The sequence below is a fragment of the Diabrotica undecimpunctata genome, chromosome 4 (assembly GCF_040954645.1).
Source record: "Diabrotica undecimpunctata isolate CICGRU chromosome 4, icDiaUnde3, whole genome shotgun sequence".
NCBI classification, from domain to species: Eukaryota; Metazoa; Arthropoda; class Insecta; order Coleoptera; family Chrysomelidae; genus Diabrotica; species Diabrotica undecimpunctata.
The window spans coordinates 24,277,222-24,302,591 of NC_092806.1; the positions used below are offsets into that span (position 1 = coordinate 24,277,222).

At 33.2% G+C, this 25,370-nt stretch overlaps 1 protein-coding gene across 1 annotated transcript; it reads left to right on the forward strand.

The window, feature by feature from the left end:
• The first annotated feature begins 8,237 nt into the window (after positions 1 to 8,237).
• On the forward strand, positions 8,238 to 23,820 carry CCT4 (chaperonin containing TCP1 subunit 4). The gene is made up of 10 exons (XM_072529162.1): positions 8,238 to 8,478; positions 8,615 to 8,667; positions 8,726 to 8,815; positions 8,873 to 9,040; positions 10,361 to 10,514; positions 11,564 to 11,871; positions 16,667 to 16,898; positions 17,389 to 17,681; positions 23,084 to 23,263; positions 23,672 to 23,820. The coding sequence occupies exons 1-10, from the start codon at positions 8,370 to 8,372 to the stop codon at positions 23,687 to 23,689; spliced, it is 1,605 nt and encodes a 534-aa protein (XP_072385263.1). The 5' UTR covers positions 8,238 to 8,369; the 3' UTR covers positions 23,690 to 23,820.
• Positions 23,821 to 25,370: the final 1,550 nt, after the last annotated feature.

Sequence of the window (25,370 nt, forward strand, 5' to 3'; positions counted from 1 at the left end):
GAAATTAGAGCACATACGAAATATAATCTAATACCACCCAGAATAAAATAAAGTTATTTTAATTTTTTTTTTGTAATTAATAAATTGTCAAACTATATATATTTTAACTTAAGTAAGTTACAAAAAAAATTTATTTTTTTTAGGGTTAATATTTTTTTGGGAACAAATTCGAGTTTTTTTTTTCAATTTTCTACGATTAGAAATTAAAAAAAAATAGTTGGCAAATACCAAAGTGGCTTCTGTAGACAGAAGTCAACAATAGACCAGATATTTGTTCCGCGACAGATCCTCGAAAAAACAAGTGAATATAACATCGACACACATCATCTCTTCATAGACTTTGAAAACGCATACGACAATATAAACCGAGAATTCTTAATAAAAGCAATGAAAGAATTTAATATACCAACACAACTAATAGAACTGATAAAAGAATCTCTAAAAGTAGAAAGTAGAATCCGGATACAAAATGAATTAACGGAAACAATAGACGTGAAAAAGGGACTACGCCAAGGAGATGCTCTATCATGCATCTTGTTCAACATCGTACTCGAGAAAATACGCATGTTGACATAATCGCAAGATCAAGAAGAGAAATGATAGAGGCATACAACTAAATAGAACGAGCTGCACAAAATAGTGGTCTTAAAATAAATCAGACCAAAACAAAATATATGCAGGTAAGTAAAAAACGCAGAAATAAGGCAGCCACAAAATATAACAATAGGAAAATACAACATTGAGGGGATAAAAAACTTTATATACTTGGGATCCCTAGTCACGTCTGATAATAACGTTGCAGAGGAAGTGAAGAGGCGAGATACCAGTAGGAAAAAGAACAAGAGGAAGACCGAAGCTGAGATACTTAGAACAAACAAATAGAAAATGATATAACAACCTTAAAAACAAAAAACTGGAGAAAAAAAGCACGAAACAGATCAGAATGGAGAAGAATCCTGGAACAGGCCAAGACCCAAAAAGGGTTGTCGAGCCAGTGATGATGATGATGACCATTAGAAATAACTACCTGACTTTCATAGTTGTAAACTTCCTTTTTTGCTTTTATAGAAAAAAAAGTATGGGACAGAATTTGATAGTTCCTTTTTGGTAATATTTTGGTTTAAAGAATATATTAATCTTTTTAATAATTTTTGATATTAAAGAACAAAAACTTGAATTGAAAAAAAAAGACGAATACTCGCCCATTTCGCTGTAATTGGATTAGTCACTAAAATTGTGCCCTAATACCGTCCTAATCTATTTTTGTAAATTCTACTATGATTTAGCCCAAAAACTAAAGTGTTTTATAAACAATACAACTATTAACTATTTCTAATGAACAAACCACTGCATGTAGGTGAAAAAATATTTTCTGTAATAATTTGCAATCAAATATTGTAACCAATGAATTTCTCAACGCTTACCTGAAACACTAAGGATTGACGACCGCTCTCGAACTGATTGCGCCGCTTGATTAAATCGAAGTGACTAAAACAAAAGCTAGAACATGTCACTCCATCATTTATACATAAAAAAATGGTCTAATAAATTTCTCACTAGGATACACACGCGCTGTAGTATTAAGTTTAACCAACTTAAACGTATTTACAAAAGAATGTCAATTTTTTTAATAGGCCGGAATTACATCACGAATTTGTATAAGCCGTTAATAGGTAGTTTTACCTTACCTACACTACTACTTTAGCTATAAAATTGAACCAAATGCCGTCTTCGCAGAAGTATTTTCCGTGACGTGCAATCGTTTGTAATGTGAAAGTTTAAATTCGTCGTTTCATATGCCTCACATTTGTTGCTAAAAACCAAAACCAGAATTTCATGCCATAGATTTTGAAGACGTGGCTTTAACAATGAAAATTCCATTGTGACCGGTTAATGCAAAAGTGATACATTTAATGATCTCATGAGAATCGTAAAAAATGGTACAAATCGCGCAATGTTTATTTATTTAACACTTTTATATAAACTGACTTTAATTGTGACAAAATTCAAAAATTGCATAAAAAAACTGCACTCTTCACCTTTAAAACGATTTTTGATTTTTGTCGATAGGACACTCTGATCAAAAGATATTGAGTTTTTACCGTCGAATTGATACAAATTTTATTTTAAATTGATTTCGAGCGCGTAGCCGCGCCGCTTCAAGTGATATTTTTGAGAGAACGGTTTATTTTACACAAAAAGTGCTAATGAACATTTTTGTTCAAAATTGCCTCAGCTACATTTTTTATTTGAAATAGTTTTTTCTACGACGGACAGATTGGTGGTAAATCGATTTATTCGAGAATTCGATTTTTTTTCTATTTATGCAGGAAAACTAAAAAGGAAAGTCGTATAAATTAAAATTATGTATATTTTTTTCTTATACTTCTATCATTATACTGTTCTCACATGTTTTGCTATTTTATGTTTTGTTACTTTTTGAAGTCAGTCTCACCCGGTCTATAAGTTGGTGGTCACTCTAACCCGGACATGCGGGTGAGATCGACCATAAAATGTTTGAACTTTGAATTTAAAGTAAAAATGTGTCTTCACATTATATTATAAAGTTTAATATATAAACTATCCTAAACCTTTGGGTAGTGCTTCAAAAGTTAAAAAAATATATATCTCAGGAAACAAAACAGTTATAAGGTTCTTTCAAAAAGTGGTCGATCTCTCCCGGACTTACCCCATATATAAAATTGAACTAACCGTTGAAACATTGGTCTACAATATACAACTCGGGATTAACTCCACACACTTGGTTCGGTTTGCCTGTGATATTTAGTGTATATAAATTAAAAGTGTGTTCTTGTGAATGAGTTAAAACAATTGACTTAAAAAAGTAGTTTTTTGAAAAATATAGAAGAATTTTGTACACCACATCCTCCTGTTTCATCTGATCTAATTCAATATATAGCAACATTTTAGCGCGTGCATTGTACATCTTCCCTCTGTCAAACTTTTTCACTATCATGTCGAATCGAGAATTTTCATCAAGAAAAAGTAAGTAGTAAGATATGTCGTAGCCTTTGTAACTAGACTTTAAAATAGTAGATAATGATATAATTTTTATTGTAAATAACTTATTTTTAGTATGCATATTTTTTACAACATTATTTTGTATTTCTGCTGCAGGAGATTTAAGATAATTATCTATAACTATGATAATCAGAGCAGTAGTTTCCTCTCTCTTTTTGGTAAATTGATTGAATATAATATCCTCTATACAATTAGTAGCAACTGCTTGATACGAATATCTTTTGCAGTTTAAACTACTAGAATAACTCGTTAACAGGAGTATCACGACCACAGAACAGACAATAATATTCATTTTGACTGGATTGAACGTTACTGACATCCAAACTTAGTAAAAAAATCAGTACATGCATCGTTGCGTGTTAACATAGATAAAAAGACATAAGAATCATTTTATGCAATGAATTTACGAAGCCAATTGGTATTTTATTCACAAAAAGAGTCATTATTAACGCCAGTTTCAGAAAAATATAGAGCATGTTCATATACTTTTACGTTGATTGCTATCATAGAGATATGGTGACATTTGATTATTTTTACGGTTTCTAATTATACTTAATTTACAAATAATCAGATACGCCGAACTGGAGGAGATCACTTTGTTCTTTCTTTTACACAATATTTGAAGTCTACCGAAATATGTTACTATCGAATACCAAGTATAAAAATATATATTTTTTTGAATTTTACTTTAAAAATTGCTTAATGACATTTTAAAACTTCTTACTTGTTTCTTCTTCTTTAAGTGCCGTCTCCCGATCGGAGGTTGGATATCATCATCACTATATTTACTCTATCTTCTGCTGATCTGAAGAGTTCTATAGAACTGCATTTAAATCAGTTTCTTAAATTTTTCAACCATGACACTCTCCTTCTTCCTATACTCCTTCCTCCTCTTATCTTTCCCTGTATTATCAGCCTTAGCAGTTCATATCGCTGTCCCCTCATTACGTGTCCCAGATATTTTAACTTTCTTATTTTTATTGTATTTATTATTTCGCATTCTTTGCCCATTTCTCGCAATACTTCCGTGTTAGTTTTCTTCTGTGTCCATGCTATTCTAAGCATCCTCCTGTAACACCACATTTCAAAGGACTGTAACTTATTTATCAAACAAGCGAAGAAATCAAAAGACGAATAAATCTTACAAATAAGGCATACTATGGACTCCAAAAGCATTTCCACTCAAGAAACATTCAAAGAAGAACTAAAATTATTATATACAAAACATTGCTGAGGCCGGTCCTCACATATGGAGCAGAAACATGGACTCTAACGCAAAAAGAAGAAAGACTTTTGGGAATATTTGAGCGTAAAATACTCCGCAAAATATTTGGAGCTATAAACGACCAAGGGCAGTGGCGCAGAAGATATAATTTTGAATTGTATCACCTCTTTGATGAGCCAGATGTCATAACGTTCATTAAAACACAGCGACTTAGATGAGCTGGACACATAATACGAATGCCAGAAAATACGATTGCTAAAAAGCTAACCACAGGAACACCCGTAGGAAGGAGAAGCAAAGGCCGACCTCGAATTAGGTGGTTAGATGGAGTTGAAACCGACTTACGGATATTAAAAATCAGAAGATGGCAACATGTTGCCAGAAACCGAACAGAATGGCGACGAATCTTAGAGCAGGCCAAGATCCACAGAGGATTGTCGAGCCAAAGATGATGATGATGTAACTTATTTATGTGCTCTTGCTTTAATGTCCAGCTTTCAAGTCCATATTGCAGTATCTAAAACATCTCAGTGCTCTTACTCTCAGTTCTAATCTAAGGTCTTTGTTGCAAAGAATTGTTTTCATTTTTACAGACGCATTTCTTGCTATTTCTATCCTGGCTCTTATTTCGGTTGTTTGATCATTATTGTCTGAAATCCAGGTTCCTAGGTATTTGTATTTATCAACCTTTTCTATCGGTACATCTTCCAAATGTATGTTTGTTGGTATATTTGCTTTCTTTGTTATTATCATGTATTTGGTCTTTTTTGTATTCATTTTTAGTCCATATTTATCACAGAAACTGTTTGTTTTGTTTAGTAGTAATTGGAGTTGTTCAGCAGAGCTTGCCATAATCACGGTGTCATCTGCATATCTTATTTTGTTAATAGTGTCTGTTATTTTCTTGTTTAATCCTGTTACTTTTTTAATATATTGTTTATATAGATGAAACTGTCGAAAACCGGACCCCCATTTAATTATTAGATTAAAAATATGAAAAATAATAAAAAATGTTTTAAAATTTTTATTTCATCATCTTAGAGTGTATTTTAAATGTAGTGGCGGAAATTTCTCTGAACAGTAAAGCCTGAACGCAGTGGCGTTCCAAAAAATACTTGAGGGAACACGGAGCGGAATGGCACGTCTAATTTTGATGCCTTGGCAAGTCAACAAGTTTTTATTGATAATGAGAACAAACTGCAGAAATTAATTATTCAATTATTTCAACAAAAAGAATGAAGATACCAATTATTCATTCTCCTCCTATCAAGTTGGAACACGGCAACTGGGCTACGAACAAAAAACAGAACGATTTGCAGATAATTTAGAAAGCACGTTCAAACCCAACGACAATGATGGTGAAGAATTGAGATGGGAAGAACCATTCCAAACTGAAAAAAGAATAACGTTCACATTATTTAGAGAAGTATCAACAGATAAAAGAGAATATAAATTCTAAGAAAGCTCCAGGATATGATCTCATAAGAGGAGAACTATTAAAAAATTACCAAGAAAAGCCATAGTTAAGCTGACACACCTAATAAATGCTGCTTTTAGATTGAGATATGTTCCCAGACTCTGGAAAGTAGCCGAAGTCATAATGATTGCCAAACCAGGTAAACCTCCTAATGAAGTGACATCCTATCGACCTATTCACTCCTTCTCCTATTCACTCCTTCTGGTGATGTCAAAACTATTCTATTAAAAAAATTAAAACCAATAATAGAAAGAAAACATCTTGTACCAAATCATCAATTTAGTTTCACAAATAAACATTCCACTATAGATCAAGAACACAGAATAACGAATATAACAGAAAAAAACATTAGAAGAAAAGAAAGTCTGCTCTACAATCTTCTGAACGTAGCACAGGCATTTGATAAAGTCTGACATGAGGGTTTAAACTATAAACTAAGAACGTTCTTGCCTAAACAGTATTCAGAAATCTTAGAATCACACATTGCGCATAGATATTTCAGAGTAAAACAAGAAGTGTACACTGATTTAAGGGAGATAAACGCTGGCGTGTCACAAGTGAGTGTATTAGGTCCGGTCTTGTACCGGACGTGTGACATTCCAGAGCTAGAACAAAACACTATTGCCACCTTCGCGGATGATAGCCATACTTGCGATAGGAGACACTAGTGAAGAAGCGACTGATAAGTTGCAACTATCGGTAAATACAATACATACCTGGACCAGAAAATGGCGAATAAAATTAAATGAGACTAAATCTGCACACATTAACGTTACAAATAAAAAAATAGAAAATTTCCCAGTTAGAATAAATGATACCCAAGTTCCTTATACAGCATCGCAAAATACTTGGGCATCACCCTAGACGCGAGGCTGCGCTAGAAAGTCCACGTCAAAAAGAAAAAAAGGGAGCTTGATATTAGATATAAGAAATTGTATTGGTTGATTGGAAAAAATTCAACATTATCCATTCATAATAAATTATTATGAAGGATAATGTACTCAGGAACATTGTTGATGCTTCTTGGTGTATCCGTAACAGCAACCTCCACCAGGATCTTGGTATGGAAACTATGACCGAAGTAATCAAGACAACAGCAGCAAGTCACGAGCAGAGACTACGTAGACACGTGAATGTCGAGGCAATCCAGCTTCTGGACAACACTGAACTAAAGTGTAGATGTGTAACAATAGAAGTCTTGGTAGTATAAACACTGGGCATCATCTTCAGAGTCACTGGAATCAGAGTCTCTTTTCTTGTCTTTTAGATGTTTATTTAAGAATACCCTCTTCTTTTTAATTATTAATATTTTATATTATAAATACCTATTAATTACATAGATTGTTTTTTCTTTAAAACGGTTATTATTTATATTATTACTCACTGAAACTTCACGATGTTAAATAAAAGAATATACGAAATAATGGTAATAAAGTAAAAAAATTCCAGGGAGATGCGCTATCATGCACATTGTTCAATCTAGCCTTAGAAAAATTTATGAGAGATTCGGGAATAAACTTAACAGGTACAATATATGCCCGTAGTATACAAATAATGGCATATGCTGATGATATCGTGATCTTTGGAGGACCAGAGATGAAGCAGTTGAAGCTTTCACACCTATTAATAACGCCTTAGAAAACATCGGACCTCCGATTAACTCACAGAAAACTAAATATATGCCGGCTATATCAAGAATGCAACAAAATAACTTAAAGATGCAACACGAAACTATAGAAACGGTGGGAGATTTCTGCTACTAAGGGTCACTGGTTGACTGCAAAAACAACAAATCCAAAGAAATAAGAAAAAGAATATCCGTGGCTAACCGCTGTTTCGGCCTAGGTCCTGGATTTCCGTGTCTTTCCTTATTTTAAGAACTTTGCTATAAGATGTTCGAAATAGACTTTCTTTGTGAGTTTTGTTTTTTCCATTTGGGAAATAGATTGACCCACTTTTTACAGCTATTTCCATTTAGTTTTATTTAAACGAATGGTTGTCTTTTTTTGGGAACTATTCAATGTCTTTCTTCGATAAATCTTTTTCAACCACACACCCACTTTACAACACACATCCATAGAAATTTTACCACACCCTCCTAACCACTTATTAGGCAACCATCATTATCAATCATTAAATAATATTAATCATAGGTATTATATTGTAAATCTTATAATTTATTAATATATATACTTTATTGATAAAAATCTTAAAAATAGTTAAATTACAATAGATAAAAAATTTAATTGAATCAATTTAAAATATATTTTTTTTAATATTGTTCTGAAGCTATTTTCTTGTGGCATTTTAAAGTAATTACTATTTAAATGGGAATAAGCCACAATTAAAGGTTAAAGTACGTTTATTGACGATTCAATTTCCACTTCGGAAATCGTTCTCAAAATACAAACATTAGTAAATGTTTGTATTTTGTATATTTTTAAAATATTTTTTTTGTTAGTGACACTAAATCTTAATTTGGCAATACTGCTTGAGTCATGCTCTTTTGACGTTTGACAGCACCAAAATAATCCAATTTTAGGGAGTGAAATTTTCAACAATTTAATCTGTAAACATCCATTGAAGTAATATCTGTTTTAAATAAAAAAAATAATAAAATCAAATATGACTGCCCCTACAGCCGGTGGTGACACAAATAGAGGAAGAACGGTGGCATATAAGGACAAAAGTAAACCTGCTGATGTTAGGACCAGTAATATTAACGCCGCAAAAGGTTTGTATTTAAAAATATAATATACTAGTACTGCAAACATAACTCTTAAACTATTTTATGGCCCTTCTATTGATTACATGCATTGTTTTTTTAATAAAAGTACTGTCACATCTTAAAAATTGATCAAAACTTTCAGCTGTTTGCGATGCTATTCGTACAAGTCTTGGTCCTAGAGGAATGGATAAAATGGTATGTAATCCAATATAATTAAATAAAGAGTTGTCTAACTAAAACTCTTGTATTTTAGATCCAGGCTGGAAATGGCGAAGTGACAATTACCAATGATGGAGCTACAATCTTAAAGCAAATAAATGTCATACACCCTGCTGCTAAAATGGTTGGTATTTTTGGGTTTTGTGCTTACTTTTATAGTACAACCTACATTATTTTCTAGTTGGTAGAATTATCAAGAGCCCAAGACATTGAAGCAGGAGATGGTACCACTTCTGTTGTTGTAATTGCAGGAGCTTTGCTGGATGCTGCAGAAAAGTTATTACACAGGGGAATTCACCCAACAGCAATATCTGAATCTTTCCAAAGAGCAGCACACTTGGCAGTTGATGTAAGTAAAAATTTGTTATTCTCCTAAATGGTCACTCCAAATGGAAGTGGAAGTTTTCAAGATGTTGCTTTACAGAAGAATCCTGAGGATATCTTATATAGACAGAGGGGACTTTTTCACATTTGGTCCCAGTGAAGATAGCTGCAAATGGGTTTGGCAGAATGAAATATTGGTGTTTGGCAATGTTGCAATTTACATTACAAATGAAACATAGGCAATCAAAAGCAATAAGATATTTAAAATCTAATACTTAACAATTACCAAAAAAAGGAAAAGTAAATAGTTTTAAAACAGTTTTTAAAAGGAAATAGTAAAATGTCAGTATAAATAATAAAGTTAAAAAGACATCTGTTGCAATCTGGCAACTGGTGGTTTGAGAGTTCTGAATATATTGCCAAATCTATCCGCTAACCTATCAAAAGGTAATTGCCAAAAAAATTTCTAATAATTAATTGCAATTAATGTCAAACAAAACAAATATTAATTCATTAATGTTTTATATAAGGTATAAAATTGCATAATCCTTAAGATAATATAATAAAAATGTACATTTTAAAAGCTTTATCTCTTTGTATTTGAAGAATATAACATATACATTATAAGGACATGGCAACACTTCATCTTCATTGGGACCAAATGTGAAAAACATCCAGACAGAGGCATGTTTAAAGAAGTATTGTGAAGACTTTCAAAAGAACAGAACTAAGTAATGAAATAAAGATATGAAAGCTGCAATTCCTTGCCAAATGATGAGAGGAACATAATACCAGCTATGTGGAATATCATATAGGGAAAGATTTTAGGAAAGCGTAGTGTGATAGAAGCTTGTCTAACGATCTTAGAGCAGCAATGAACATAGTACAAATAATCATGATGATCAGCAACCTTTGAAATAAGAAGATACCTTAAGAAAAAGAAGAGTCATTACTATATTGTCTGAAGCAGTGAAGTAGTACCACCTGTGTATATAAGATTATCAAATATATAGCCCATTTGATAGTTTGCAATAATGAAAATTTTTATCCCAAATTGATGCTTCTTTGAAGGAATATATTGACAAAGAGATTTTTCATTTCTTTGAAAACCATGACTTTCATCAAATATGAGGAGTTTTAAAAAAATTATTGAATAAATATTTTCTTTTGAAAAGAAGGAAAAATGATTAAATATTGTACAGCTTTAAATATTATTCTATTACTTTTTCTTCCATAAAAAATCATAAAACACTTTATTTTAAATATCTACTGTGACTTTACACCTTAAATAATTATATTTACCCTTGTTATTTAATAACTACCTTTACTTTTTTTTATTTTGTAGATTTTATCAGACATTTCCACTCCAATTGAAATTACTAACAGAGAATTGTTGATTAAAAGTGCCTCCACTTCACTAAACTCAAAAGTTGTTTCCCAACATTCAAGTCTTTTGGGTCCTCTTGCGGTTGATGCAGTTCTTAAAATTGTTGAACCTGGTAAGTAAACATCAAGAAGGCATATGAAATTCATTGAAAGCTTTTTACATTCATATTTTTGTTACATTGTGCCATATCTGAATGTAGAATTTAAAACATAATCTCTTGGTTGTATGTAGAAACGTAAGTTTTTCCAAATCTGTAAATGTGTTGCTTCTAAAGAATGATCTTAAGGTTGCTATTTTTTTGGGGGGAAATCAATATTCTTGTCAACATTCAACTGCCCAACAAATAATTTTTAGCAAAGTTTTGATAATTTTAAAATTTTCTGGATATCGTCATATTTAAAATTTTAGAAACATGCAATTTACATCAGAACTACATTAAAAAGATTTATGTACTTTCCTAATTCATGGCGAGTTTCTACAGCTGGTGCCATTTCTCACATCCTAATTTCCAGAATTTTCTATCAAAGCAATCTTCATTCTCTATTGCTCATCGTATCTTCAACATCATGTCTCCATGGCTCTATTGGTCATCTATTTTCAGGCATTCTCTGCATGTGCCTTGCACACAGTTTAGTCTTTTGGCTTTAATTGTGTCTAATATGTTAGACATTAACTAACATCTAATCAATTTCGATTTCTATTTAAATATCTTTGTTCCTCATCCCATCAAGTCTAATGAACCTGCAATAGTCCCCAATGGTTCATTTGATAATGTCAATGAAGACATGAGAAATATGGGAATATATGCTTGGCAGAGGAAGGCGATGCATAGTGATGACTGGAGAGAAATTCTTAAGGATTCTAGGACCCACGCAATTCTAGTTTCTATGCAATAGCCTTGCTTTAGGCCCTTGTTAATAGGAATTTCTCTGGTTAATTTGTTGTCAGTTTTAACATTTGCTGTCATATTTTTGTAAAACTGTTGTACTGCTTTTTTTTGTTTATTAATTGTTTTTCCATTGCTACTTAGAGAATTGGAAGTGGTACACCAATGTACCAATTACTAAATAATAAACAATATATAGTACCCAAGTAAATAATTAAAGACATAATAATTGTATACTTCAATGATCTGTCCATAGATACACTTTTTTATTTTAGGTAGGGAACAAGCTTGTAATTTATCAGATATCAAAGTTATTAAGCAACTGGGAGGAACAGTAGAAGATACTGAATTAGTGGAAGGAATTACTTTCCCACAAAGATCTGCAAACGTGTCTGGACCAAAAAGGATTGAGAAAGCTAAAATTGGTTTTATCCAGTTCTGTATTTCACCTCCAAAAACAGATATGGATCACAATGTCATTGTGTCTGATTATGCTGCTATGGATAGAGTATTAAAAGAAGAGAGAGCATATATTTTAAATATCGTCAAGCAGATAAAGAAAGCTGGATGTAATGTACTTTTGGTAAGTAATATATTATCAAAAATTGTGATAAGTTATGATATTCTTAAATTTTTAACTTCTTAGTTCTTTTTTTATATATGATTTCCTGATTGATTGATAATGAACAGCTTCTATAAACATAAAGAAATCCACACTTATACAAGGGCATGACCAACAAGACTACAACAATCAATAATTGGCTTTAATCATGCAACTTAAAAGCAAAACTTTATTTTTATTATATTGTATCTTATTATATCAGTTCAAGAAGAAGAAGAATAAACTGAAAACGGAAATATATAAATAAGAAAATATGCTGGACAGAAATCGAAGATGAAGTCAAAATAAAAAAAAGTAAATATACCAAAAAAGTCTAAGTACAAAAAATGAAGTAGATACGAATATGTTAGACAAAGGAACTTGGCCAATAAAATTATCTTAAAAAATAAGAGAGAAGTATTTGACAAAAAGTTTATGGAACTCCAGACACACTTAGGGAAACAAGATGCATAGAAGCATGAAAATCTATAGACAACACTAAAAAAATATATATAAACTCCTGGACAAAATTAACGCACCACTTAAATTAATCTAAATATTTACAATATGAACCCAAAATAGAACTAAGTTACTTTGAGATAATAATAAACACCTACAAATAAGTCCAACATGACTTAAATAAGCCCATCATGACCTTAATTTGCCTTATTGTTTCTTTAAATATTTGTTTTTGCTGGAAATGTGTAAATAAGCTAGCATAACTCCAAATTACAAAAAGAAAAAAAAATAGTAAAGTAACACCATAAAATGCATTTGGATCTACACTAATACCGTGTAGGCCCTCCCCTACTTCTTATGACTGCATTTATGCGTCGACGCATGCTTGATATCAAATGTTCAACAAAAAGCCTGCGGAATATTCTCCCATTCTTCAATAACGGCCTCAATGAGTTGGTTATGATTGGCAATAGGGGGTCTACGACTTCGAATCTTTTTTTTTGAGATAGTCCCATAGATGCTCTACAGGATTCATGTCCGGACTGTTAGGTGGCCACTCTAATAATGGAATATCAACATCATTTAGGTAGCCAATAACCTGTCGAGCCACATGAGGACGAGCGTTGTCTTGCATGAATAAAAAATTAGGCCCAAGAAACGGAGCAAAAGGCATTACATGTTCGATAATAATGTTGTCTAAGTAATAATGGGCATTCGTAGACCTGGTACGTATGGGGACCAACTCCGTACGAGCTTCAAAGCAAATTCCCCCCCAAAACATTTTAGAGACACCACCAAAAGGTACTTTAGGAGAGATATTGCAGCTGGCGAACCGTCCTCCTCGCCTTCGCCAGAAACGGTCACGACCATCTGGAGCTTTTAGGCTTACTCTAGTCCCATCGGAGAAAAGAACTCGTTTCCAATCATCGATGGTCCAAGTTTGATGCAATCTTGCAAAATTAAATCTCTGAACCCTGTATTCTCTGGTAAGCAAGGGTTTTTTGGCCGGTTTCCTGTTGCTTAATTCTGCTTCATGTAAACGTCTTCTAACTGTTCGAGATGATATCGCGACATTTCGAACATCTGCTAGTTCATTTTTTAGCAAATTGCTGGTGACTCTCCTATCTCTGAGAGCACGTTGTCTCAAAAAACGATCATCAATTTGATTAGTGTCACGTTTTCGCCCTTGCCCTGGTCTTCGATGGTACGACCCTGTTTCATTATATTGCCTCACCTTGCGACTGATGCTGGAATGATGTCTTCCTAACAAACCTGCAACGTATCGCATTCAATATCCTTCATCTAGGAGAGTCGATGCTCGCACTGCCTCCTCCATTGACAAATTTCTTTGGCGGTTCATTTTTTTATTTGATTTTTATGCAAATGAACTTTCAAACATGCATATGATGAAAAATATCACAATAAAAAGCTTGTATGTCCGAAGCACTTTGTTTTAATCGGCACTTTTAATGAAAAATTTAACTCGCTTTTAGTCTAAAACGAAGTTTGATACAAATTATTGTTAAAACAAGACTATTATTAGCTTACATAACAACTGTCACCGTCAAACAAGGTCCATAGGCAACTTGTCGTACAGTAAATTATCAATAAATAAAAATTATTGAGAAAATATGAGTGGTGCGTTAATTTTGTCCAGGAGTTTATATATCAAAGAACTGTTTCAAGACAATCAAAACAAATTCCACAACACAGAAGAAATACCAGAAGAACCAATAGAACTAACAGTGGATACACTAAAAGCAGCTATCAAAATTCAAAAATAGAAGAGCAAGTGGACAGGGTAATATTATGGTAGAACTGATAAAACATGGATTGGAAAAATTGAAAAAAATGATAAAAGACATGTTTAACAAATGTATTAACACAGAGAAAATACCAAACGAATGGAAACAGGATACGTAACACCAATACATAAGAAAGGAGATAAAACCATAGGTGATAACAGTGGAGGCATTATAATAAGGCAAACATTCAGCAGGTTGTATGAAAAAGTAATAAAATAATTAACTGAAGATGAATGTAGGTATAGAGAAGCAGAAGGACAATGTGGGTTCAGAGCAGGATATTCCTGTGTGAATCATTAGTTTACATTGAAGCAAATAATAGAGAAGAAAGTAAGGAGGAGGCATCCATTAACTTTCATAGATTTAGTGAAAGCCTATGATAGTATACTGATTACGAAACTGTAGAAAGCAATGGAGATAAGCAATCGAGCAATTTAATATATCAAGGAAATATATAAGAATTTTTATAACAATCAAAATAAAAACTTAAACAAGACAGTAAATGTATTTCACACAACTAAGGTTCTCAAACTAGGATGTTCCCTTTACCATTTAAAATATTGAATATGATTAATTGGAAAAAAAGTGCCATGGAATAGTTGTACCATTGGACAACACAGAGCTATATAAATTACAATTCTACTCAGCTAATTCAGCTACTCTCCAAACTCTCTAATAATATCCACATTAAAGCCATCACAGCCTGGAGATTTCCTTTTTTTAGATTTCTTACTACCTCTGTAATTTTTTTTCCAAGACTTGTTACTATATATATATATATATATATATATATATATATATATATATATATATATATATATATATATATATATATATATATATATATATTCCTGCCTCTATATTTATTGGAAGTTTTGATTTAATCAATTAGATATGTCCTCAGCTCTATTGAATATAGAATATTGTAACTCATGAATTGTTACTGTCTTTTTTATATGTTTTGAAATGTAGATAATATGATTTAAGTGTAACCATCTATTTTTGCTGTTGTTTTGTGCCTCTGATAATTTTTTGAGAAATAATCTTTTTTTGCTTTAGCCACTGCATCAATTACCTCTTTTTGTGCAGATTTATAGGCATCCTGCAGGAACTTGCTATTTGTAAACTGTTTATGCCTTCTATAGTGGAAATCTGGTTTTGAAACAAGGTTATGTGATGCTGTGATCATATTAATCATGCATGTGATGATATTAAGCCAAGTTACACTGTTGTATCGGAAATGTTTTTTTTATTGTTTTTGTACTAAGGATATTTAAATAAATTCTTATGATTTCGTTACATAACGAATTGGGATCACACCAGAATCATGATGAGTTTAATTTTAATAACTGGGTTTAGTTAGAACCTAAGCCCTCATCCACTATATAAAGCTTAACATATATATATATATATATATATATATATATATATATATATATATATATATATAATCATAATTTAAGGTCTTGGTCACTATATAATCAATACAACTGGGTGAGTGATAATCAGTTCTCGTAGGAACAGTTTTATTCACTATTGTAGAACCATTGGAAGTGATTGCTTGCCTTATTAATTTTTCTTGTAAATTCTCTTGAATTTAGTTCTATATAAAACAGTCGCCAAATACCCAGATGGCTATTGTTTTGTTCATAAACATGTTTAAGGACATATCCACTACTCCCAAAAGATCATTGTTATGGACATCATGAGGTCTATATATTCCCCCTACTATCGAATGCATATCAATCTGTACGAAAAGAATTGAACATTTTGTGATATAACTATAGACTTCAGAATAATCTAAACAGTTCTTAATAAATATCACTACACCGCCACCTTCCTTGTCTCTACACTGTACTATATCCATTCACATTAAAATAAGGTTCTTCACCAGCTTTCAACCAATATTCAGCCGCTACAACTTTGACTTAATACTACTTTAGTTGTATTAACTCAAAGGTGGCATATGTAACAGTAACATCTCAACTTTTGGTATTTTTCACTTTCCTGAATCATAGTATTTTTATTCCATAATTTATAGTATTCTATATATATAGTATCTTTCTTCTTAACGTGCCCCATCCCTAAGGACATTGGTGATCATCATCGCCCATTTGACTATCTGCAGCCGATCTGAAAAGTTCTATTGACGTTTTCCGACTCCATTGTCTCAGATTCTTCAGCCAGGACGTGCGTCTTCTCCCCGGTCCTCTTTTGCCTTCCACCTTCCCTTGTATAGTATCTTTGCAGTTCATTAATTTTTTGAGTTTGTTTCACAACTCCATTTTTTTGAAAACAATATTAATTTTTATACATATTTTTCTTTCTTTCTTGTCTCTTTCTATTTGTGTCTATTGGCAACTATTAAAATTACATAGTTTTCATTTTTATGCTATTATTGTTAATCATTTCAATTGTTTATAATCATTTATGTTCTTCTGTAACAGTAACGTAGGCACTTACGCTAACTGTGTCAGAAAAATCAATATATATTTATTGACATTCTATTGTAGGTTCAAAAATCAATTTTGAGAGATGCAGTTTCGGATCTTGCCTTACACTTTTTGGATAAAATCAAGTGCATGGTTATTAAGGATATTGAAAGAGAAGATGTCGAATTTGTATGTAAATCTTTAGGATGCCGTCCTATTGCATCTTTAGATCATTTTGTTGCTGAAAACTTGGTTACCGCTGATTTAGTTGAAGAGGTTGGAGTGGCAGGAAATAGAATGGTCAAAATTACAGGTTCGTATTTTTTATTATTAATGTGTTCAGATTCTAGTCTTTACAATGGAAAGATTAATAACAAGTAGTTACAAACAGTTGACAATGTTATGAAACATGACAAAATTATGAACAGTTGTAGTATTAACACCTAGGTTTTGCTTCCTATGCAAATAAATGATTTCAAATAGATAGAATGAATAGAAAATATAGATACTTTGGTTCAATAATACTTGTCAATAATGATAACAAGATAGTAAGGGAAAAATTACGAAACATTCAAAGAAGTATGGCCGATTGTTCAATAGTTGGGGTCAACATCTATAGATGCATCAATCCGCCAATAAGCAAATATAACTGTTTATAGATAGAGAGGGAAAAGAGAAAGTATACAACAACAAAATCAATATAAATTTTCATAATGCATAATTGACTTATTTCACACTTCAAAAGTTTAAAATGTGTCACATTTTATGATTTATTATCATTATTTATCACAATAATCTTTCAGGTGCACAAAATGCAGGCAGGACAGTAACTCTACTGGTTAGAGGATCCAACAAATTGGTTCTTGAAGAGGCCGATAGATCTCTCCATGATGCTCTATGTGTAATTCGTTGCCTTGTTCGCAAGAAGGCACTTATTGCCGGTGGAGGAGCACCCGAGATTGAGGTGGCTCTTAAACTAGCTGCCATGGCCAACAAACTGGACGGTATTGATGCTATTTGTACAAGGGCATATGCGAATGCTTTAGAGATTATACCGTTTACTTTGGCTGAAAACGCAGGATTGAATCCCATACAGGTTAGTATAATCTAAAAGCTATTTTTAAAGATGGTTCGCTACAGGTATCAGAATAAGTAAGTGAAGGAGAATTTTTGCTGCTCTTTGAAGGTTTTTTTTTATTTTTATTAGCCAATTTTTGTACACATTCATTGTACATTTGTGCACAGTTATTTCCCTTTTATCATTTGTCTATCATGTTATTTTTATGTTGTGATCATTATTTAATTATCATCTCTTTAATATCTCCTATTATTTAAAATTACTTTCTCTTTATCGTATTATATTTCTTTCAAATATCCTTAACTTCTACTATAACTCACTTAATATCCTTAACTTCTTCCATTCTTTCTACATGTCCTATCCAACGCAGCCGTCCGTTGTATAGTTCAGAGTTGTATCTTCTTCGCCATATTCCGTTTTCTTTTGTGCCCTTATATATGTGTCGCAAGATTTTTCTTTCGAAGGTGGCTAACAACGTTTCCTATCTTTTAGTGAGTGTCCAGGTTTCTGAGCCGTATGTGAGTACCGGTCTTATTAGGGTTTTATATATTTGGCATTTTGTTTTTCTTGCGACGTTATCTGATCTTAATTGCCTAATTAAGCCATGGTAACATTTATTTGCAATAAATATTCGCCTTTTCACTTCCTCCGTAACATTATTATCAGACGTGACTAGGGATCCCAAGTATATAAAGTTTTTTACCCTCTCTATGTTGTATTCTCCTATTGTTATATTTTGTGGCTGCCTTATTTCTGCGTTTTTACTTACCTGCATATATTTTGTTTTGGTCTGATTGATTTTAACCACTATTTTGTGCAGCTTGTTCTCTCACACATACTCACACACATCTGTCTTTGTAATATATATGCTTGTTCAATTGAAACTCATCTTTGGTCAGGTTATCCTTGGAAACGTTGTAATCACTTAACTGATGTTCTTCATTGTTAGTTATATTTGTAAACATCACACTGATCAGTTCCTATCATTTGTATTTTACTGCGGTTTTAAGTATTGTGACTAAAAAAACAATTTTTTTTCAACCATGAAGGACCCTTGCTCATAGAGTTTTCAGAACCTAGCGTACATATCAACACAAACCTGTATAATGAAACATTGAACAGGTTCCATCAAGCAATAAGACGAAGACATCCAGGGAAGCTCTCATGTAGTGTAATTTTTCTGCACGACAATGCTCGGCCTCAGGTTACCAAAGTATTCAGATAGAGATTATTAGAGCGTCCACCCTATACTCCCGATTGATTGCCTTGCGATTTTCACATCTTTGGGCCACTGAAAAAGGCATTCTTGGCAATTGTTTTCACTAGGACGAAGAGGTACACAATACTGTAAAAGAATTCTTCAAACAATGGCCACAATAATTATTTAAGTAGGGTATACATCGGTGAGTAAAACAATGGGAATTGTAATGGTAATTAGTTGTGGATATAATTGCCAATAATTTTTTCTGCATCAAAAATGTGTTTCAATTAAACAAGCCTCAAATAATATATTCCATTTTTCACAGGTTATATTGACTGTTTTAATCTCAGACTCTATTTTATGGTTGGATTATCAGTAATTTTTCTGCTTGATGGTGAGCTTTATAAGTTCAAATTTTTATAGGTTTCTCTTTTTCATTGTTAGGTCTATAACATATGAAACAATTTTTGTATTACATATCAATGGCATGAATGCCCTTGCTTTCTTTTTAAAGTTTTGTGCTCTAAATTTACTGTGTATTCTCTCTTGTATTATTAATTGCAGCAAGTAATAATGCTAGCCCCTCATGTCATTTCCCAGATATTGCAATTTTGCAAAAAACAGAAAACAAACCAAATTGTTGATAAAACAGACATAGGAAAAAAATGGAAAATACAGAACGTGGCAAAATATCAGTGAAATTTCAATGACTAATATCGTGTATTGCCTTCCCTTGCTGTAATAACCTCTTGCAGACGACGGGGCATACTCTCAATTTTTCTCCGGATTACATGTTGTGGTATGTTATTACACTCTTTCACTAACAGATCCTTAAGCTCCTGTTCGTTGTTAGGAGGAGGTGTATGGGTTTGAATACGTTTTTTCAAATCGTCCCAGAGATGTTCGATGGGTTCAGACCCGGAGACCTAGTTGTCCAGGGTAACCTCGTAATTCCAACCTCGTCCAAGTATTGCATACTGATCCTGGCAACGTGCGGTCACGCGTTGTATAAAAACGGCGTCGTCTCCAAGACCTGAAATGGTGGGCATAACATGTTCTTCCAGAATCTCTGTAATGTACCTTCGTGCAGTTAAGGATCCATTTTCGATGAAGGGTAATTCTGTGCGGAAATCGGAAGATACACCTCCCCAAGCTGTGACCAAGCCTCCACCAAATGGCATTCTTGGAGCAATGCAAGCTTGTGAAAATCGTTCACCGGTTTTCCTCCAAACTCTTACACGTCCATCGGATCCAGTTAGGCAGCAACGGGATTCATCTGAGAATAACACTTTGCTCCAATCGTTAATTCCCCAATGCGCGTATTGTCGAGCAAAAGCTCGACGCAATCGTAAAACTCGAAGCGTCCGGCAAAGTGGCGGTCCTGTAGCCAATACCAGAGAAGATAGTCCAGAAGAACGAAGTCTTCTCCTGACTGTTGCAGTGCTAACATTGCGATTTCGTACTTCCTGTAGACGATTTCGATGCATAAGGAAACGGTCTTTTCGTGTCGTGCGACTTGCCGTTGAGTCTTCCACAAGCGCAACAATTCGTGCCGTTTCAATAATAGTCAAAGGCATTTTTGGCAAAAAATAAACAATAATAAATACTAATAATGGCACTGGATATATGGACTTTCACTGAACATTAAGAAAACAAAATGTATGATGATCTCCAAGAAGGAACAGCGAATTGAAAGAATCGGTGTGAATGGTCAACCAATAGAAAGAGTAAAAACATTCACCTACCTTGGTACGAACGCCAATGAAAATTGGGACCATTCCCTAGAAATAAATCGTAGGATAGAGAAAGCAAGATCTGTATTTAAAAAAATGGCTAAGCTATTTAAATGCCATGATTTATCAGTATCCATAAAACTCAGGTTACTACGATGTTATATATTTCCTATACTGTTGTACGGAGTTGAGTCGTGGACTCTCACATACGCTACCTGCAAGAAAATTGAGGCTTTCGAAATGTGGCTTTATCTTCGAATCCTGAAGATATCCTATACCGACCACGTTATTAACCAGAACGTTTTATTTAGAATGCAAAAAGGAAAAAAGAGTTGTTAACTGCAATAAAAACAGCAAAAATCGAATAGCTCGGTCACATCATGGGAAACAGAGAAAGATCTGTATTGCTGCAATTAATTCTTCAAGGAAAAGTAGAAGAAAACTAGGATCAGGACGGCAAAGGATTTCCTAGCTGAAAAATCTATGTATGTACAGTATGTACAGTTACAGGTACCGTTTACTTTAGGAAGTGTGCACTTTTCCGCGAAATTGGCACTATTGGAATTCTTTGTTACAAAGTAAACCGCTAAGCCGACAACAATTCTCAGAAACATGCATTAGTTTGTATTTGTGTTATTATTTTTTACGATAAAGCTCGTTAAAAATGAAATATCGGTGATTTTCAAGGTGACTCGAAGTGTATGATCGCGAGTATATTTAAAACCTTTTTCTCTTTTTCCATTCTTCTTAACACCTCAACGTTCTTGACGCTATCGACCCAACTTATTCTTAATATTCTTCCAAGTCCATAATTCAAATGCTTCCAATCTGTCTGAAACGTCCATCGTATTTCTATCTCCGTTCTTTCGTCCTTAAAAAGCTATTGCATATACTTACTACTGCCATCTTTTAAGCCTTTCCCAAATTTTTTTCTTATTGTTTGTATCTGTTATTTCTCTAATTTTTTATGAAGATTCAAGTCATCATATTTCTCTACCAGCTTACACTTAATTAATACTGTAATAAATTAATTTTCTGATATTTAATAAATGATCTTATGCCTTAGTATGCAGCGGTGGCTCGTGGCCTAAAAAAGTGGTGATGATGAGGAAAGCTTGCCGGAGCCAAAAAGAAGTTTTGGTACCTACTTCGCGCCCAAATCTCATTAAAAATTCGTTAAAAAAAATGTATAGAGTTTAGGGCCCTAATAAATTGAAAACAGTTTTTTAGGGCGCTTATACTAGATACGATTCGTTCTGCTTGCCTGGGGTATTTTAGTTCTGAACCTTGACATTTCATTGAGGGTGTTTTGGCGATTAAAACACCATGCCTGCTAAAAAGGGTTGGTGAGTTTCGATTCAGCCGCCCACTCTGAGTCAGATGCTGATTGCAGCTGACCACTCTGAATCAGACGCAGATGTTTAAAATACTGGTTGGTCGACCATGCAAAACAACATCCCTTTTATCTTCATTTTTCCAATGCCTAAACGGAGTCTCTAATATATTACACACCAAGTCATTAATTTAGCCACCATTTAATATAGTCTTCTGCAGGTCATCACGCAGGGTAGAGTCGATGGCAAAAAGGGAATAGGTAAAAGAGGAAGTCATCGCTGCGAAATATTGGAGACTGGACAAACATGACTGTAGACGAATTATTCCACGTTGCAAAAGACAGAGAAACTTTTAGAAATGTGGTCGCTAACCTCCGTTAATGGAGACGGCATAGGAAGAAGAAGAAGAAGTCATTAATTGGATTCATGTCTGTCTAAAATTATTTTTGTCCAAACGAAACACACGAGAACACTTTATATCCGGAATCCGAAACAAACCACAGAGAAATGTATTAATAAAGTGCACTAAACAAATAAAATTAATACTGTGACTAAACTAAACTAATAAATACTATACTATATAAAAAATAGACTATATAATAAAAAATCTAAAAAAATCTATATAATAGACTAAATTTCAAAATATTGTCGCTGAGAGAAATTTCCGAAAAATAGGAATACCAAATACACATCCAACAGTGGGTGAAGACGGATAATATATTTTTAGACGGAACTGCACTCACCAGTTAACTCAGCTATCACTAAGGATAGGCTGACGTCACGTTTCCATGGCAACCGTGAACGCTTATTCAGATGGATTTCAGATGGATCAAAAATGATATTCACCTCACCTATTCCTGAATCCTACACGGCTAGTGACACAGGTCAGGACTTGACCGTCAAGTACGTACCGCTAATAAAGCTAGTTGTCTTTTTTAATTTTTAGATTAATTAAAAGAGAATAAATATATGATTTCAGAATTTAGATATAATAATGTCGCTTTCATTTTTTATTTATTTGTCTCAATTTAATTATATTTTTTTGGTGAACCTCACCTTCATCTACTTCACCTGGCTGGCCGCCGCTGTTAGTATGTACATTGTAATTCATCTCATTAATATTTATAAATATTGTATATTAATTTGTTTTAGACTGTTACTGAACTAAGAAACAGACATGCCAAAGGGGAAACATCTGCTGGAATAAACGTTCGTAAAGGGGCTATTACAGATATTCTCGAAGAAAATGTTGTTCAACCACTTTTAGTTAGCACTTCAGCATTGAGTTTAGCTACAGAAACTGTGAGATCGATCTTGAAAATCGATGATATTGTAAGTATTACATAAAATATAAACTACACTTAACTTTTTTATGGAGAGTCACGCTAAGTCACGTATTTTCGCCTCTATAAAGTTTCCTATTTCATGTTATATTAGTCGGCCGATTCAAAAATGCACGCCTGGAGAATATCTTAACTTTTTTTACAAAAGATTTTTGATTTTAAAATGTTTTCATATAAATAATACAAATTTTCCAGTCGATAAAAATGATAATTTTTAAAATTAAATAAAGTAATTATATCATTTACGCCACCTGTTGAGCATACATTGTTTACTTCATATAGTATCATAGAAATCATATAATATCAAATGCTCAAAGCCGCTGTAAACAAACCAATGGAGATCATTTTATTAAAATTTAATATCTTTCATGTATATTAATATTTTTTTTCTTTTTAGGTTAACACATTCACATAAGATCTGCCACCTCCCAGTGATCTATTTTAACTTTCGAACACATCTCAGCTTTAATTCGTTTCATGTATTACGTATTTTCATAACGGTATTTAAAATCTTCATTTTATTACATTACTAAACGTTTATTTCTTGTTCTTGTTTTATTTATTTCCTTGTCCTTTAGATACAACAAAATGAGGCCAGTTCGATATTGACAAAAATAATTGGATCGTGCACAGTTGAAGTTTTTCCCTTCAGCTTATGATAAAAGTGAAATGATTGAGTTGTATATGTACGAGGAGAGATTGATATTAAACTAGCCTTTGATAGATGGCGCTACTTGATACCGAATTGGTTTGGGTGTTGACATTTGCCATTCATGACATGACGTCTGTTAAAATTTTATGTTTAAAAAACAATTAGTTTGTTTTAAAAACAAGTCGAGTATCGTTCAGTGATTTAAGTTCCTCCACAAAAAGGGTAAAACGAATGTGCAAATCAAAGCCGACCTGGACGAAATTTATGGTGAGGTTGCACCTTCGTTAGCAACAGTAAAATTTTGGAAAGCTGAATTTGTTAGTGGTCGTACGAGTGTTTTTGATGATAAGCGTCACGGGAGGCCAAATGAAGTCACCACGCCGGAAATGATCAACAAAGTCCATAACATGATTATGGCCGATCGTCGAACTAAGCTACGCGAGTTAATAGAGGTCGTAAACATTTCCTACGAACGTATACACATCATTGACCATCAGTTGAACAATGAAAAAGGATTTTTTTCGCCGATTTATCACCGTTGATGAAACCTGAGTGCATTATTTCCGAGTATCGAGTTAAAAGGGGACTATGTTGAGAAATAAATCGATTTAATTACAAAAAACTTGTTTTTTATATCAAAGGCTAGTTTTATATCAATCCACCCTCGTACTGTGTACGGGTAAACGTAAACTCCTAGAACGTAGGGAGGAAATACAAACTATGTCTAGGGTCTGCTAACGGAGCAAACACAAACAAATACAGTCCATGCAGTAGCGGATTTGGAGATAGTAGAAGATCAGAACTATTAGAAATGACCCAAAAACTAAAAAGCACCGCAGTGTAAATAAATAAAGACGGAAAAGGTAAAGAATAAGGAGACAACTATGGAAACCAAAGGGGTAAATGCAAAAAAGGATAGAAATTAAGGGAAAACCACCTAAAAATAGCCACGTGGAATATTAGATGTATTTATGAAGAGGGAGGGGTGAAAAACTTAATCAGATTCTTTAATCAATACGAACTGAAGTTTCTTGCTCTCCAAGAAACAAAACCGGAATATCAGAAGTTGATAAACCAATCTTGTTTAATAGTGGTAGGGCAAATAGATTGCTGGGTACGGGGTTTTTAATAAAGAAAAGTCTCAGGGGAAGTGTAATAGACTTTAAACCAATCTCGGAAAGGATCTGCTGTTTACGTCTGAGAGGAAAGTACCGTAAACTATCTATAGTTAACGTACATATACTGTGCGAAGATAAAGGCACCGATATAAAAATGAATTTTCACCAACAATTAGAAGACCTTTTAAACGACCTACCGAACTGCGATCTAAAAGTAGTAATTGGCGACTTTTGCACAAAAATCGGAAGAGAAACATCTTACTTTAGTCACTCAGGCTATTCACCTCCCAATTTTATTGGATTGAACCAATTCACTTGAAATTTAG